This window comes from Chenopodium album, chromosome 26, assembly GCF_948465745.1.
Source record: "Chenopodium album chromosome 26, dcCheAlbu1.1, whole genome shotgun sequence".
NCBI lineage: Eukaryota > Viridiplantae > Streptophyta > Magnoliopsida > Caryophyllales > Amaranthaceae > Chenopodium > Chenopodium album.
Window position 1 is genome coordinate 206,324 of NC_137859.1, and position 15,916 is coordinate 222,239.

The following is a 15,916-nucleotide window of genomic DNA, read 5'->3' on the forward strand; positions in this document are numbered from 1 at the left end:
AAAATCCTTTTTTGCAACTTCCAATAATCATCAATGAAGTGAATAGTCAAACAAAGATAGTTAAAATTTTGAATAGATGTCCACCAATCGGTTGTTAAAGATACTCTTGATTTCAAACATTTAAGTGTATTCTTCAACTTCTCACTTTCACAAACAAATAGATTTTTCACATCCCTTGCAACAGTGAACCGTGAAGGTATATGAAATTGAGGAACAGCAACATGACAAAAAAATTTAAATCCTTCACGCTCAACTATAGAAAATGGTTGCTCATCAACAATAACCATTTTTGCTAAAGCAAGTCTACATGCATCTTGATCAAACTCCCAATTAGACATTACAGTAGACTCAGATGGAGAAGCTTTAAACATAGAAATGAGTTTTTGCTTTTTGTCAATATTTATAGGGTACCTAGAACATGAGTTAAGATGCTTCTTTAATGATGAAGTTCCATTATTAGTGTTACCTGTTAAAATTTTCTCACAATATTTGCATCTTATCTTGATAATTTTTTTGGTTTTCGGATCTCTAATGTCCCAAAAATGGCTCCAATACTCAGACTTCCTCTTGTCGCCAATTGTGGTTGGTTCGCTTGTTGCATTCTCATTTCCACCGGCATCACTTTCATCATCCATAGGTTCATTCATTACTAATCTGAAATAAATTAAAAAAATAAATTGACATTAAATTGGGTGCAGTGGCTTCTTAAGTATACTTACTGCTTTAAGTATACCCACTTGATCAAATACTACAATTAACGACTAAAGCTACTCATTTTAGCATAATATTGTAAGTTCATCAATTGGGTTCAATGAATAATCAACATCCCAGATAAAATTCATCAATTTGACCAATTGAATACTCCCAAATTATGTTAAAAACAAACAAATTTTACAAAATTCAGCAACAATAACACGAATTAAATAAACCCCACCTATAAATTTGAACTCAACACAATTGAAAGAAAATAGCAGAACTTCACAAACCCAGAAAATTACCCAAACATGCGAAGCAAATCCAAAAAAATAGCACAACTAATACAAATTTCATAAACATGAGAAACTAACTAAAATTATCATAAACATGCAAAACTAATACAAATTTCAGAAAATTTACGGTATATAAAATTATAAATAACTAAAATAAGTAAAAATTTTTAGTAAAATTATAAAAAGAGCTTGAAAGGAGAAGAACCTTTAACAATATGAGCAACATTGCAACAACACAGTCACGGTGAGAGCTTCAATGGAGAATCCGAGTGGTGAAGCTTGAACGGAGCCGCCGTGCTGATGGAGTGGTGAAGCTTGAACGGAGCCGCCGTGAAGGGGTGAGATCTGAGAGCTTGAACGGAGCTGGCGGAGGCTGAGCACTGAGCAGTGAAGGGGACAAGGGGTGAGACCGTGAGAAATTGAGAATGTGAGATCTGAAAGAGTGATGGAGGCTGTGAGATTTTAGGGTTAGTGTTGAGAAAAGATATATGAGTACATTAATATGTTGGGCTTACACAAATTTGGGCTGTAAAAAAAAAATCCAAGCATTCGAATTTTCGAAATAGCATATTTTGCACTAAAAAATCCAATTCCAAGACCGGGTACCCGGTTATATCCGGGTCCAAGACCGGGTATCCGGTATTGGAACTGGTATAATCGGGTACCCAGTGGGTACCGGGTCCAAAATTATAGGACCCGGAATTGAAACCGGATATAACCGGGTCCTATATTTTGGACCCAGAATTGGAACCGGTATAACCGGGTCCGGGTCCAGACCCACCGGGTCCTAACCAGTTCCAATTCCAACACCGGGTACCCACAGTTTTTGCTCACCCCTACTCCAATCCCTAAATTACATCTTAGTTCGCTTTAGGGATGTTGGGAGTATAATGGTAACAGTAGTATTGCAGAAACCTGGAAAAGCATGAGAGATGATCTTCCTAGTTCGACAATGAAGAAGAAGAGCATTAATTCTACTCTCATTTTCTCTGTTCTCGCTTCCCTTGCCTTATTCGCCTTCGTTGCTCCCCTTCCTTCTCTCTCCTCTCATTCTCCCTCCCATCATCGCCACCGCAAAAAGGTTTTCAATTTTAACCTTTTTTCTCTTTGATTCTAGTATTTTGCTCTCAATTTTCATCGCTTTCTGTTTAATTTCTTTCGTATTTCTAAATATTAGGTTTTGATTTACTTCAATTATTGGATTTTCTTGCAATTGTATGGATAATCATGTAGGTGAAATAATACCTTAATTTAAAGGTTATAATTGGGAATTATAGTGGGACTTTTTATCAAGTGAATATATTCAGGAAATTTTAGTTAGGTAGAGCATGTATTCAAGAGTCTGTTCATCAAGTGTTTGAGACATTTGTTGTCTATTTTCTTTGCTTAGATGATCTATGATCTTAAACTCCAAGGTGGATGTAAGATAATGATCTTTTTTAACTCGGTTTTAATTTGTGTCAAGTTTATAATTGTAAGAGTGTATGGTGGATCATTTCTATATGGTTTGTGTTGCAATTTCTTGTTATCTCCAACATTGCTTCTACAATATATTACCTCTGTGAATAAATGTTCTTAACATTTGATATTTTTGCTTAGTGGCTTTGAATTTATTTGTAATTAATTAGTCTTCATTTAATTTTATCAGCTTAATATCAGGAAATTTGAGATTGCTCATGATATGTTCTGGAAGGATGGTGAGCCTTTCCGAATAATTGGTGGGGATTTGCATTACTTTCGTGTTCTTCCTGAGGTACCCTATCAGATTTTCAGTAAACCTAGAGTTCTCATTGCAAAAAGTAGATAATAAGATTGGTGGTCTTTATTATATATTTCTGAAATTGGACAACAAATCCGTGTATTTACCGTATCATGTTTTGTCACTTTAGTGTGTATTGAGCTATTCTTATTTGAAGGTGGTCTGCATTTAACTTAATCAACTAAGCATGAGAATTAGCAAACTGAATTCTATTGTGGAATTGGGAAAGCAACAACTGGGATTTTAATGCCTTTTTGAATCCTGGGATTTATTCTTGGTATTAAGTCTGTTAGACGGTGACCCTTACATAGGCCCTCTGTTAACCAACGTGTGCTGGCAATGCAGTATTGGGAAGATAGACTGTTAAGAGCAAAGGCGTTGGGCTTAAACACAATTCAGACTTATGTTCCATGGAATCTGCATGAACCAAGTCCTGGTGATCTGAAATTCAATGGTATTGCTGACATAGTATCATTCCTTAAACTCTGCCAGAAGCTAGGTTTTTTTGTCATGCTTCGGCCTGGCCCTTACATATGTGCAGGTATGTATTTTTTTTTCAAAATACTACCTCCGGTCCAATTTACTTGCAACAAAGGGGTATTATTTGTGAAAAAATAATTGGACCGAAGGTAGTATTTTTTTCCCCTTCTTGTAATTTCGTTTGCTCATCTCATCTGCATCATTTAGTTAAAATCAGAAGTTAGTGGAACATTGTGAATGCTTAACTTCGACAGAGTGATTTTAGGGGATTTTGGGAGTTATTCTCATGTTAGCTTTTTAAATGGGTTCTAAACTTCTGTTTGAAGTCTAAGATAAAATGTAGCCAACTGAGGTATGGGAAAATGTGATGCAACTTTGTCTGTCTTAAATTTGGTGGAGGGGTAGTTGGATGGAAATCTTGAGGTTGGTCCATAAAATGCACTACTTTGTCACCCGTTTTTGATTGGGTGGGATGGGTTTGGATAATAAGCAAGATTCAGGATGAAGAAAGAAGTTGGTGTACAAGAGTATAAGTGTATAATTCAGTGGAGGACTCGTGACCTTCTAGATTTGGATATTTTACCTTGCAGAAAAAGAGGGAAATGGTAAAGGTCATTTTCTCTTGGTAGAATGATGTGAATGGAGAATGTTGAGACTCAGGAGTCAGGTCTACGTGTTGATTTTTGTATGCACTTGTTATGTGTACCATATTGATTGTCATTCTATTTGTAGAGATTTCTTCCTAATAAGGTATATTTTGAAATTACATCGTGTTACTATACTTTGACTTTATCCTAAAGTCATGTGCTTTCTGTGGTCTTTCTTCAATTGTCGTTTGTACAAAAGATCATTGCATCTTCAATTGAATTGCTCTTTTTGTCAAGCAAATTGTTTTTCTTTAGTAAAAACTGAAAAGCTAGTCTTATTCTTTGATATTGAATTTTGGATTTAGATATGTAATTCCTTTAATCTTATCTTTATAGTTGCTTCACATAATTTATTTCTATAGCACTTTTGAGTTTTGACCAACAAATATGCATGATATTTAATGCGCTATTTTTGTCATTCTAGTTTTTATATATTTTTGTTCAATCTAGTCTTTCTACTGGAGTGTACCACAGAGAGCACAAAAATGATTTTTGGTACCAAAAGCCAAAACTGTCTTTATGCTGTTATAGCTTATTTTTTTCCCCAGTAGTTACTAAAACTTATTCTGTCTTTCATTTTCTCTCTCTACAGCTCACCCCTTCCTCTTTTGACCACTTTGTTCTATATTGCTTTCTGTTGACCAAATTGCTGAACATAAAATATATGAATATGTTACAGAGTGGGATCTGGGTGGATTTCCAGCTTGGCTACTTGCTACAGAGCCAACTCTTAGACTGAGATCTTCAGATCCTATGTACCTTGAATTGGTATGTTACCTTCTCGGTTTATTGTACATTACAATTACTTGCTTTGTTAGGCTACCTTTGATGACTTTCCTGAGTTTAGTTCAATTGTTATAAAAAAGGCTTATGTCTCAATGGGCTGGGTTCACTAAATATGGTTTTGGTGAAAGAAAGTCTGGAGGTCTATCTAAATACTATTGCCATAGGTGTGCTGTTTTTGCTACAAAAAAATGATGGTAATATGCTTGCCAACATTTGCCAAATTTGAACTTTTTGCTTGAGTTAGTTGTCTACTAGTGTTTGTCTATCACTTATATGTTTCCCTTCGGTTTGATGCACACTATTAAAATTCATGTGTTGCTGCAGGTAGATAAGTGGTGGGGTATACTGCTCCCATTGGTGGCTCCTTTGCTTTATGGAAATGGTGGTCCTATTATCATGGTTCAGGTGCAATTCCCCCCCTTATCCTTGTAGTTTCTTTAGGATAGCCATAGCTTATATTAGAAAGTAATTATAGAAAAAAGCAATAATTGATCAGCAAGGAATGATTATGAATGGGCCCTTGTTCCTTGAAAGTTGCACATCCACAATATGTTACTTTGAGTTTGTGATGCCTCACCTGTATTATGATTTTTATAACAAAGTGAAGATATTTTGAATCAATAAATTAGAATTAATCCCCATTTTTTCAACACATTTTGCGCAAACCTTATATTTCTTATTAGGTTCTAAGGAGAAATTATTTTATGGCAGATAGAAAATGAATATGGTTCATATGCAGATGATAAAGCTTACCTGCATCACCTGGTCAAATTGGCCAGAAGACACCTTGGAGATGACATTATCTTGTAAGGATTCCTGGGTCCTTTATGCTGTTTTCGTGGTTCAAGATAGTTTAATGCTAGATATATATGTGCATCTTTCGTGATAGATTTTTCCTAGTAAACAGTTTCACAAGATGTTCTTTTGCCATTTAAATGCCTTTTGGTAACTGGTTTGAATGCTGGTCATCTTATATTTTTAATTAAATATTAATTGTAAGAGCTGCATCACGTCCTACATAATGTTCTTAGGAAAAAATGTGTTTCAATGTGGAAAGATCTTAAATATAGTTTCTGAAAATTATGGCTTTGCGTTATGCCGTTCTTGTAGCACATGTGAGGTCGAGTTACAATAAGTGGGGTGTGCTTAGCTCTGATTTATTCAATAGATTTATCTGGACGTCATGAAATTGTGTAAACTCCCTTCCCTTTCTTAACATGAATCAGCTCCTGAAGGTGGTAAAGCACAGAACCCATATATTATGGTTCCATGGGGTTTGAGCCAATTTTAATGTACAATCTATGGTGGGGGAAATGTTTAGTGGTTAGGTTCTAGGGCCCGACCTTGTCTCTCCTTGCCTCGTTACTCTTAGGCTATGTCGGAGACTCGGAGTCTGGGTTGGGCTAAAGGACCACAGCTTACCTGCCTGAAAAAAAGGAGAGAAAATTATCGTAAACAACATAATTTATTTTAGTTTAATGTTGAAGTAATTAGTTTCTCTTGAAGTGTATGTTTAGTTCCCTTGTCTACTTAACTTTTATATACTCTATAGTGTATACCATTATTATCAAAGTGTAGGACAACTGTAGGTTGAAACCCTGTCACCATATGGCTATATGCAATTCCAAGTTAATATTTTGACTAGTTCTGAGCAATTTGCAAATACTGTTTTTACTTAAATATTTTTTTAATTATAGTATAAAGTTAAAAACCCTTTGGATCCATGACAAATTTGTTTACTTTTTGCATCAGGTATACCACGGATGGAGGTACGAGAGTAACCCTTAAGAAAGGAACTATCCCAGGAGACAATGTTTATTCAGGTAAAACCAAGAATTGTCAATGAAATACATCTGCTTAATAGAAAAGGATGCTTTCCTTGCATGAGAACACAATATAGGCCACTATACAATAAGATGGGCTTTGCATAACTGAATATTGTAGTTTGGTTTCTTAAGTGGGTTACACAAGGCTGTTGTGTGTCATTAGGTTGCAATGTGTTTTGGCTTTAAATGTTTAGTCCCTCTTATTTTGGTATATAATAGCATGAAACATGCTAAGATGTTCATCTTCACTTTATCTTACCAATCTATCTGAATTTTCTTGAATTTAAACATTTAACTTGGAAGTTTTCATAATGGTAATTCATGCCATTGTTGCAACACTGGTTGTAATGCTTGTAAGTTAAGGTTAAAGTTTAGATGATTATGTTTGGTTTATTAGTCAAATTTTACTTTGAAATAAACTTCAGTTTTATGATATCCAATACCAACATTTCTGTATTAAAACTTGTGACCCTTCCTGTGGCAGCTGTTGACTTTACCACAGGTGATCAGCCATGGCCGATATTTAAATTGCAAAAAGAATTTAATGCACCTGGAAAATCTCCTCCTCTTTCTTCGTAAGCATCATAATTGTGGTCATTATTACATGACAGAATGATCTGCAATGTGATACTTATAATGTTCTCATTCCAGGGAGTTCTACACCGGCTGGCTTACACACTGGGGAGAGAAACTTGCAAAGACTGATGCTGATTTTACAGCAGCAGAGCTAGAAAAGATATTGTTGAGGAATGGCTCTGTGGTTCTTTATGTATGCTAAAAGAAATTGCCTTTAAACAGTAGTAAGAACTGTTAGTCCAGAAATATGATATAAGCTATTCAAAATTTTAGATGGCACATGGTGGAACAAACTTTGGGTTCTATAATGGTGCAAATACTGGTTCAGATGACTCAGATTATAAGCCTGACCTTACATCCTATGATTATGTGAGTCACCTTGCCCTAAAGTTTTAAAATTTTCATATTTTTTTTAATTTTTTTTTTCGGCCTATGTGCTTAATGAATTTTGTCTTTTCTCACAGGATGCACCAATTCGTGAAACTGGTGATGTGGACAACGCAAAATTTAGAGGTACCTCTTTTAATAGCTAACTAGTGTGCTGCCGGGCGTTGCACTGGGTTACTACTTTGATTAACTTGTTTCTTTATGAAATATGTTATCATCTTTTTTGACAAAATGAAATATATTATCATCGATTATGTATGTTATGCATAATTATTAAAAATAATGTTACTAATTGATAAAGAGTATAGATTAATAATTTTTAACACTCTATTGTTTGTGAAATGTTTTATTCTTATTTTTTTTATTTTATTTTTTTTCAAACTGATTATCTCGTATTTCCTTTTAGTTGATGCATGTCATTTAAGTTATATTTATATGTATAGATGACACCAATTGTTATTGGCTAAGGTGGTAAGGAAGTAGTTCTTGTTTCCTTGAGGTGTAGTGTTCGAAACCCATAAAAAGCTTTTTAATAATAGTTGGAATGATTTGTTAATTTGTAATGACATGTCATTAAGTGATGATGTGGCACAATTCTATGAGAGGGGAATGACGTGGCACATAAACAATTTTAGGAACGCTTTTTAATATATAAGTATAGGATTACACCTTGTCATTTTTACTTTCTGCTAGTAATTATCAAAATTCGTCAGAGTTATTCATAACCTTTGTCCCAAAATAAGTTGCAGTAATACTTTCCTCCCAAATGTACTCATTTAGCTTCTGATTCAACATTCAAGACTGTTTGCAAAAGTGATGCTATGAGCTGCATCCCATAAATTTTGGCAGTGGGAGGCAACCTTTTCTATAGTTTAATTGAGAAGGAAAGGGAACTTTTTGTCTTTTCAGGATGGTTTAATAAGAAGGACTCGGCCCCTTGATTAATATTGGATCCATTATTAAACAAAATGATTCGAACTGGTTTCATAAATATGTTATTTCAAAATGTAAAGCGGACTAAGAAACCAAAGAGCTTATATTGTATTAGTAGACCAATCTTTCATGCCACTCCTCTTACTCTCCCTTTTAAAAGAATCCTATGGGAAGCTTAGACTGGAGACAACATTAATTAAGGGATCTTATTTGTAGCATAACATTGGCGCACTGCCTTTGGGACAAGGACTATCTCCATCAGACTCTTGTTTAGAGAGAGATAGGATTGCTAGTACTATAGTTCTCCACAAATATAGAAGTAAGTAAATGTTCTATGGCACACTGTTACTTAATTCAATGTAACAGGATTGGATATGGGAATGCAATTCGCTCCTAATTTTGTTAATTATGCCAAGAGCCCAAGATGTACTGCTTCATTGTATAAATTAGGCTTTCAATTTGTGGTTTGTGTGGGATTAGAGAATTTAGCAACATTGCTATGGCACTATGATAGTTACTGAAATGCTATATTGTCTTTATTTCCAAAGTCGAAACTTTATGTAATATGTATTGTCCAGGTACTCTTATATATACTGATTGTCAATTTATGCTATTGAAATTTGATTTTCAGCGATAAGGAGGGTTATAGAGAAATATACTGTGGCAACTCTTCCTCCGATCCCTGCCAATAATGAGAAGGCAGGATATGGATTTGTGCAATTAGAGAAAACTTCAAAATTGTTTGATATCATTGGTATTCAAGATAATGCCAATGTTGTTGAATCTGTTAACCCAATTTCTATGGAGTCTGTTGGCCAGGTAATTCATAATTACTTTTTGATAGGAAGGTGTTTTTATAATTTAAGAATCGTTAATTTTTTTTTTTATAATTATAATTATTATTATCTGCTCGTCTAATTTCAATTAACTTGCTATTATGTTTGATGTTTGACAAGTAGGTTTGGATTTGAAACACATCTCTGTTGATGTTTTAGTGTTTCCCTGACCAAAAGAGAAAACAAGCATGTACTTTCTGTATCATAGGAAGAAAAAAAGGGAATAGTTATTAATGTCTGGTCCATAGTTATTGTCTTATTGATAGCTTTGTACCTACTTATAACTTGATCAATGTTAGTCTCTATATAACTTATTGCTACATGCTACCTTCTCATGGTTTGGAATATTACTTCCACTCCCAAAACAAAGGAAAAAAAAAAGGTATAATTTACTACTCCACTTTGACCAAAAAGGTATAAAGAAAAGCAGTTCATTTATTAATTTTTTTAAAGCACTATAAAATTTATTGTGATATCGACTTTGACCAAAATTGGGACAGCTAAGATTGAAATCTACCCGTTTACAAAACTGAGTGTGAGCTTGAGTGGGAGTTTTTTTTTATGATCCAGATGGCTTCTGCTAAAGCTTCGTTCTTGTACTCTTGTTTCCTGGTTTCAGATGCATGGATTTCTACTATACATATCAGAATTTAGTACACGTGATAGTGCTAGCACCTTAAGTATATCAAAGGTATGATTTAAAATCCTTCTACATTCATTTCTATAGTCATCTCTTCTAACTTCCTACAATATTTCTTTTGTCAAATTGTGGTACTTGTACACCCTATTCTATCAAATACTAATTAATTGTTCATATGAACACGTGAAAGTTTATTAATGTCTCCCTAATAATAGTAACTGATGCGTTGATGTTACTTTCCTTTTTAAGTGTATTCATGTTATCATGATAACAGTTAAGCTGTTTCTAGCAGTGGCTTTAAAATATGGATGCCAGCCATTATAATGCTACGAACCCTTGATTGTCTATGCTTGCAATATGTTTTTTTGGTAGAAAATCAACATGGAATTATAGAATCTCCTTGAATGATTGTATGCGCGTATTTTTTTTGTTATTGAGCTCAAAGTGTTCTTGATGTGTAATTTCATTTTTTTTTTTTTTGCAGGTACATGATAGAGCCCAGTTATTTGTTTCATGTCATTCCAAAGATCAAGGAAGACCAATTTATGCAGGGAAAATTGAGAGATGGTCCAACAAAGAACTTAAGCTTCCTCATCTGAAGTGTGTTTCAAAAACCAGTTTATTTGTTTTGGTATACGAGATTATCTTTCCTCTCCATATTTATGTGCCCTGAAATTCACCTTAGATCTTCTGTCAATTGCCTCAGTGAAAAATGAACTTAGAATACTGTGTGATGTAGATGAAGAGGATCATTAAAAAAAAAGAGGTGATCCCATAATAAGATTGTCTATTAAAAACTTTTTATATGTCACTGGTCCTCTAATAAGTGCTTCTGTAGGGATGAGGCTGCATATACCTTCATAGAAATACCTATATGGAAGCATTGCTGGTTGTTGTGATACTGCTGCTACAACACCTTGCAAGGTGCATTTGCATCAGTAACTATTGAGTGTAACGAATCAAAGCAAGCCACATGTGCTTTATACAAACAATACCCAGCTGAGGAAAGGACACCTCTGAGCACTATCTCACCAAGGTGCTGAGGCACAACCACAGCAAGCAACAGCAACTTAAAGCTGCAGCCCTTAATTGGCAATTGGGATAATGACAAAGGGGTGGTAAAGTTAGTAATTAAAGCTGTATTATTTGGCTAAGTAGTATAAATAGGTAGAGAGGAGTAGAAGGAAGGTAGGCAGAAATTTGGTGAGAACCTTTTGGAGAGTTATGGCCTAAAGCCATTATTGGAGAGTTGTGAGTTAAACTCACTATCGAAGATTGATAGCCTTAAGCTATTAAATTATTGCTTGTAACCCTTCCACCATTATCAATCAATTTAAAGCTTTCACCTTTATTAATTTGCTAGTTAAAATCAGAATTTCGTGTTGTTATATTGATCTCTACTGGGTGACCGAAATCAGTCCATTACATTGAGCTCTTAACATACTGATTTTTCTATCCATGATTTGTTTGCCTCAGATGTCTTAGTGACCTTTTTCCAGTTTACATGCCTTGATTTTTTGGTGAATTCTAAACAACTCTTTCTAATACAGTTTACTTTTTATGTTTGTTAACATCTAATATGATGTTTTTCTTTTGTGTCAACTATTTACCTTACGTTAGCTTTGCTCTTGTGTTGGTAGGTTGAGAACATGGGCAGGATTAATTATGGGCCCTACATCTTTGACAGGAAGGTCGCCTTCTCTCTCCCTCCCTCCCTCCCCCACCCCACCCCCACCCTCTTTTTTCTCTCTTCTCCTCATATTGCTATCCTATATGATTTATTTAGGCTATTATATCTTTTGGCATCATAAAAATTGGAAAAAGGCGAAAGACAGTTTTTGAGTACGCAGAAATCTCTTTGGCTAGAACAGTCCAACTACAAGAAAGTTGTTTCAGTCTCTAATTTTGGATTTTCTTTATGATCATCTTTATTTGGCATATGAGCTATTCAACTTAGGGGGTTGTCTCTTGGCTTTAATACCCAATATAAAGAAGGTATGTGTTGGTTTTATGGCTTGTCAAAGTACAGCAGGCATTGCTTATGAACTGCTTTACAGTGATATAATATATTTGTAAAACATGTTCTCTTTCTCTCTTCAATCTTGAATATATTCTTGAATCTTGCATCTTGATTAGAGTCATGAAGCTTGTAACTGGAAATTTTGTGTCTCAATTACAGATATTTGATCTCTATTCATGCTTAAAATCATTCACTATGTCTATGCAAGGAATCAATATTTGAGGGAGGGGCACATTAGTCATAGCCTATTAGTGTGTCTTGAGTTAGTTATGAGACTTTTTCTATAAATAGGCCTCATTAGGAGAAATAATGATCATCCAGAAAATTATTGTTAAGCTTGGCTTAGTTTTGGGAGAGCTACTCTTCCTCTCGAATGAAGAGTAATTGTATTGTTAGATTACATTGATCTTCAATACAAATATCCGTTATTTAGCTTAAATTCTGCTTAATCATCTTCTTAAACTCTCCCTAATCTTTCTGACCTGAGCTAATTCCTAGCAAATGGTATCAGAGCAGTTCTGTCCTGGTAGAATCACCCTTGCCATTTAAAAAAAAAAAAAAAAAAAAAAAAAAAAAAAAAAAAAAAGAGAATGGAGGTCGCCGGAGCTCCGATTTGGTCACTTGAGCAAGTCTCCGAAAGGATGGAGGAATCAACGAAGAGGATTGTTGATAACCTTCAAAGAAATCCGGAGAAAATCTTTGATGATGTATTTTCTCCAATTTTCTCTTCCATGAAATTGGAGTTGAAGGAAATGGAAGAAGAGCTTGAGGATGAAGAGAACCAAGCAGATTTAATGGAGGAGGAGGAAGTTCCAGAGAACATCTTCATCGGCGAGGAGTTGCAGTCAGCCACCATTTCCATAGGTGAGGAAATTTCCAGATGTGAGCAAAACTTTTGTTCCATCATTAGCAGCTTCTCTGGTGGCGTGATGGTGGAGAAATTGGGTGGAGGATGTCGTGGAGGTGCTGGTGGAAGCCGTGGTGAGTTTGCAGGTGGATTTACCGGTGGTGGTGTGCCTTTTGCGAGTGGTGTTAGCAGTGATTTTGAGAGCAGTGGGTTGAGAAATAAGGCAGGTGGTTTTGTTGGTGGTTTGTATGGTGGAATATTTGAGAGAGGTGGCGCCGGATGTTGTGGTTCGGGTGGTGGTCCAGGAGGTTGTGTCGAAAATTGTAGTGGTGGTGGGATGTTTGGCTTCCGGTCGAAGAGCTCAAATCAGGGCCCGAGATTGACGGTGAGTGGTTGTAGAGGCAACGGCAGATCTGTTGGCAGTGGCAGTGGTAACATCGAGTTTACTGGTGGAGGTGGTTTTACCACTGGAGCATCTGGTGGCCAGGAAAGCAGTGGTCAAGGTGTCGCCGGCGAGAAACCGAGTATAGGATGTAATAGTCTCGCAAGAAATTCACTAGGGGGTATGTTCGAGCTTGGTGGGGCCGGAGGGTGTGGATCTGGTGGTGGCCCGGGTGTGTGCACTGGTGGTGCAGATTTTTTGGGTGGCTTGGCACCATGGAATTCGTTACAGAAACTTCCAGTAACAATGGAGTATGAGAGAAGCTTGGAGTCCTTTGTTGGCTTGGAGAGGAAGTCAAAAATGATTTATGCTAGTAAGGGTAATTTTGTCAATTACCAAGCTCATTATCTCATGGCTGAGGAAAGTCCTTGGGGGTCCTTCTCATACCATAACGTTGAATGGGTTCCTGAAAAGGGTAAAAGGGAGGAAATGAGCTCATCTTTCACAAGGCCCATTACTAAAACATTTAGCTCACAACCCATTCTCTCACAACCAGATTACTTATCCCACTCCTCTCATTTGATTTTTCAGCCCATTCCTATCTCTATCAACCCCACCCACTCAAACGTTTTCCAACCAGATCCAAGGACCAAGCTATACTTTATTTCTCAGCAACTTGCACAAGTCAAGTCAACGAAGACCAACTCTACCCAAAATTCAATGATCTCTCATTACATGCTGGTGCATTATTCAGATTTTTCTGCCACTAGTGATCATTGTTGCCAAGGCCGGGAATCCAGTTCCGATAATAAACCACCTTGAGGACAAGGTGAATGTTTGGGCGGCGGGTATTGCAAGGAATCAATATTTGAGGGAGGGCCACATTAGTCATAGCCTATTAGTGTGTCTTGAGGAATAAGTTAGAGTTAGTTATGAGACTTTTTCTATAAATAGGCCTCATTAGGAGAAATAATGATCATCCAGAAAATTATTGTTAAGCTTGGCTTAGTTTTGGGAGAGCTACTCTTCCTCTCGAATGAAGAGTAATTGTATTGTTAGATTACATTGATCTTCAATACAAATATCCGTTATTTAGCTTAAATTCTGCTTAATCATCTTCTTAAACTCTCCCTAATCTTTCTGACCTGAGCTAATTCCTAGCAGTCTATTTCCCTTGTACTATGTTTTTGGATGTATAAGGGTCTCTCATCTTCACCTGATTTCTAAAATTAAATTTATTGATTATTTTGATTTTTTTACTGATTGCAACTGGTTTTTACTAATTAAACTGATTTCATTTATTCACTAATATATTTTGTAATATGAAGTTACTGATTCAAGCTGAACATCACCGATTGAAATTGACTTTTATTGATTTGTACTGATCAAAACTGATTTATACTAATTTAAACTGTTTTTTTTTCTTGTTTTTTTTATTTTTTTTTTGTTATTTATTTATTTATTTTTTTCCCTGAGTATATATATAGGTTATCTTAAGGTGAATAAAATGAGGCTTGTATATTACCTTTTTAACTCAGTTTTGTGATTTTATTTCAGGGAATATTGTCTCCTGTCTATGTGGACGGACGTGCTCTTCACAATTGGAAAATGTTCTCTATTCCACTCCACAATCTGAATGATCAGAGTAGTTCCATACTTCAGCTTGCTGGCAATGACCTCAGTACAGTACATGCAGGCAAACGTATGCAAGATCAGAGCAGTATGTTTTCTGTTTCATTCTTTTGTGGATGTTATGAGTAGAATCACAAGTATTATCTTGTTTTATTTTCTTATATTTGAAACAGCGTTGTACTCTTGTTTACTTGTCATTGTTTTCTATGCTTGTGCAGAGAACATATCAAATGAAGTTAATGAACCTGCTTTCTACACCGGTTCTTTTACTATCAATAGTGCCAATCAAGTCAAAGACACATTTTTGTCAGTAGATGGCTGGGGCAAAGGGCTTGCATTCATCAATAATTTCAATTTAGGACGATATTGGCCGGTAGATTTATTATTTTAGTTGATTTTGAATCATTTCTCAATACAATCATCAATAAGAATAACACTTTTTTTTCTATTTACAGACATTTGGGCCACAGTACAATCTTTATGTCCCTGCTCCACTTCTTCGCCATGGGAGTAATACAGTGGTTAGTTATTTTTCAATGCTACAATTTCATTATAGCATGTTGACCTTTCTAGCTTCCCTCATATATCCCATTTGCTACCGCACTGCTCAAATGGAGTTTTAAAAGTTAGGTACAATTCAGTAATCAACAGGTTCACATTTCAGGTACTCTTTGAGCTTGAGTCTCCAAACACAGATCTTGCGGTCAGGTTTGTTCAGCACGAGGAGTTCTTATGCAGTCAAACTAGTTCAAACATTCTTGAGATATAAAGTCACAATATCAGTGAAGTACAAAGCGTCGCATTCACTCCCAACAAGTAGAAACCTGCTACAAAGTCTATGCCAAAATTAATCATTGCATTTGCATCTGTTTGATTTTGTACTTGTTTAAACTGCCTAAAGTTACATCAGTTTAAAAAGGAAGATGGATAAGGAGATCCAAATCCTTTTTTAGGTAACTGAATCCGCTACATGCCAATCTTACAACCAGGTTTGGTCGCAAGCTTGAATATACAAGATTACAGGGCACCATGATCATACCCTTTGTAATAGAGTAGAATTGATTGTAGAAACTTGAATGGTTAAATACTTAATGTAGGCTTCTTTGGTGGATGCTTTTTTATACTATTATTATTTCTTTTCTCCTCTACACTTGTACTACGTATGTTGCAACTTGC

The 15,916-nt window shown here is 35.6% G+C and overlaps 1 protein-coding gene across 1 annotated transcript; it reads left to right on the plus strand.

Annotated features, from left to right (window-relative positions):
- The first annotated feature begins 1,831 nt into the window (after window positions 1–1,831).
- Window positions 1,832–15,881, plus strand: LOC145618692 (beta-galactosidase 17-like). Its single transcript, XM_081673468.1, has 19 exons — window positions 1,832–2,070; window positions 2,638–2,742; window positions 3,094–3,289; window positions 4,555–4,643; window positions 4,986–5,066; window positions 5,373–5,467; window positions 6,414–6,484; window positions 6,972–7,062; window positions 7,139–7,256; window positions 7,337–7,432; window positions 7,528–7,576; window positions 9,015–9,202; window positions 9,839–9,910; window positions 10,344–10,490; window positions 11,500–11,550; window positions 14,666–14,828; window positions 14,959–15,113; window positions 15,196–15,261; window positions 15,405–15,881. The coding sequence occupies exons 1-19, from the start codon at window positions 1,915–1,917 to the stop codon at window positions 15,507–15,509; spliced, it is 2,094 nt and encodes a 697-aa protein (XP_081529594.1). The 5' UTR covers window positions 1,832–1,914; the 3' UTR covers window positions 15,510–15,881.
- The last annotated feature ends 35 nt before the right edge of the window (window positions 15,882–15,916 follow it).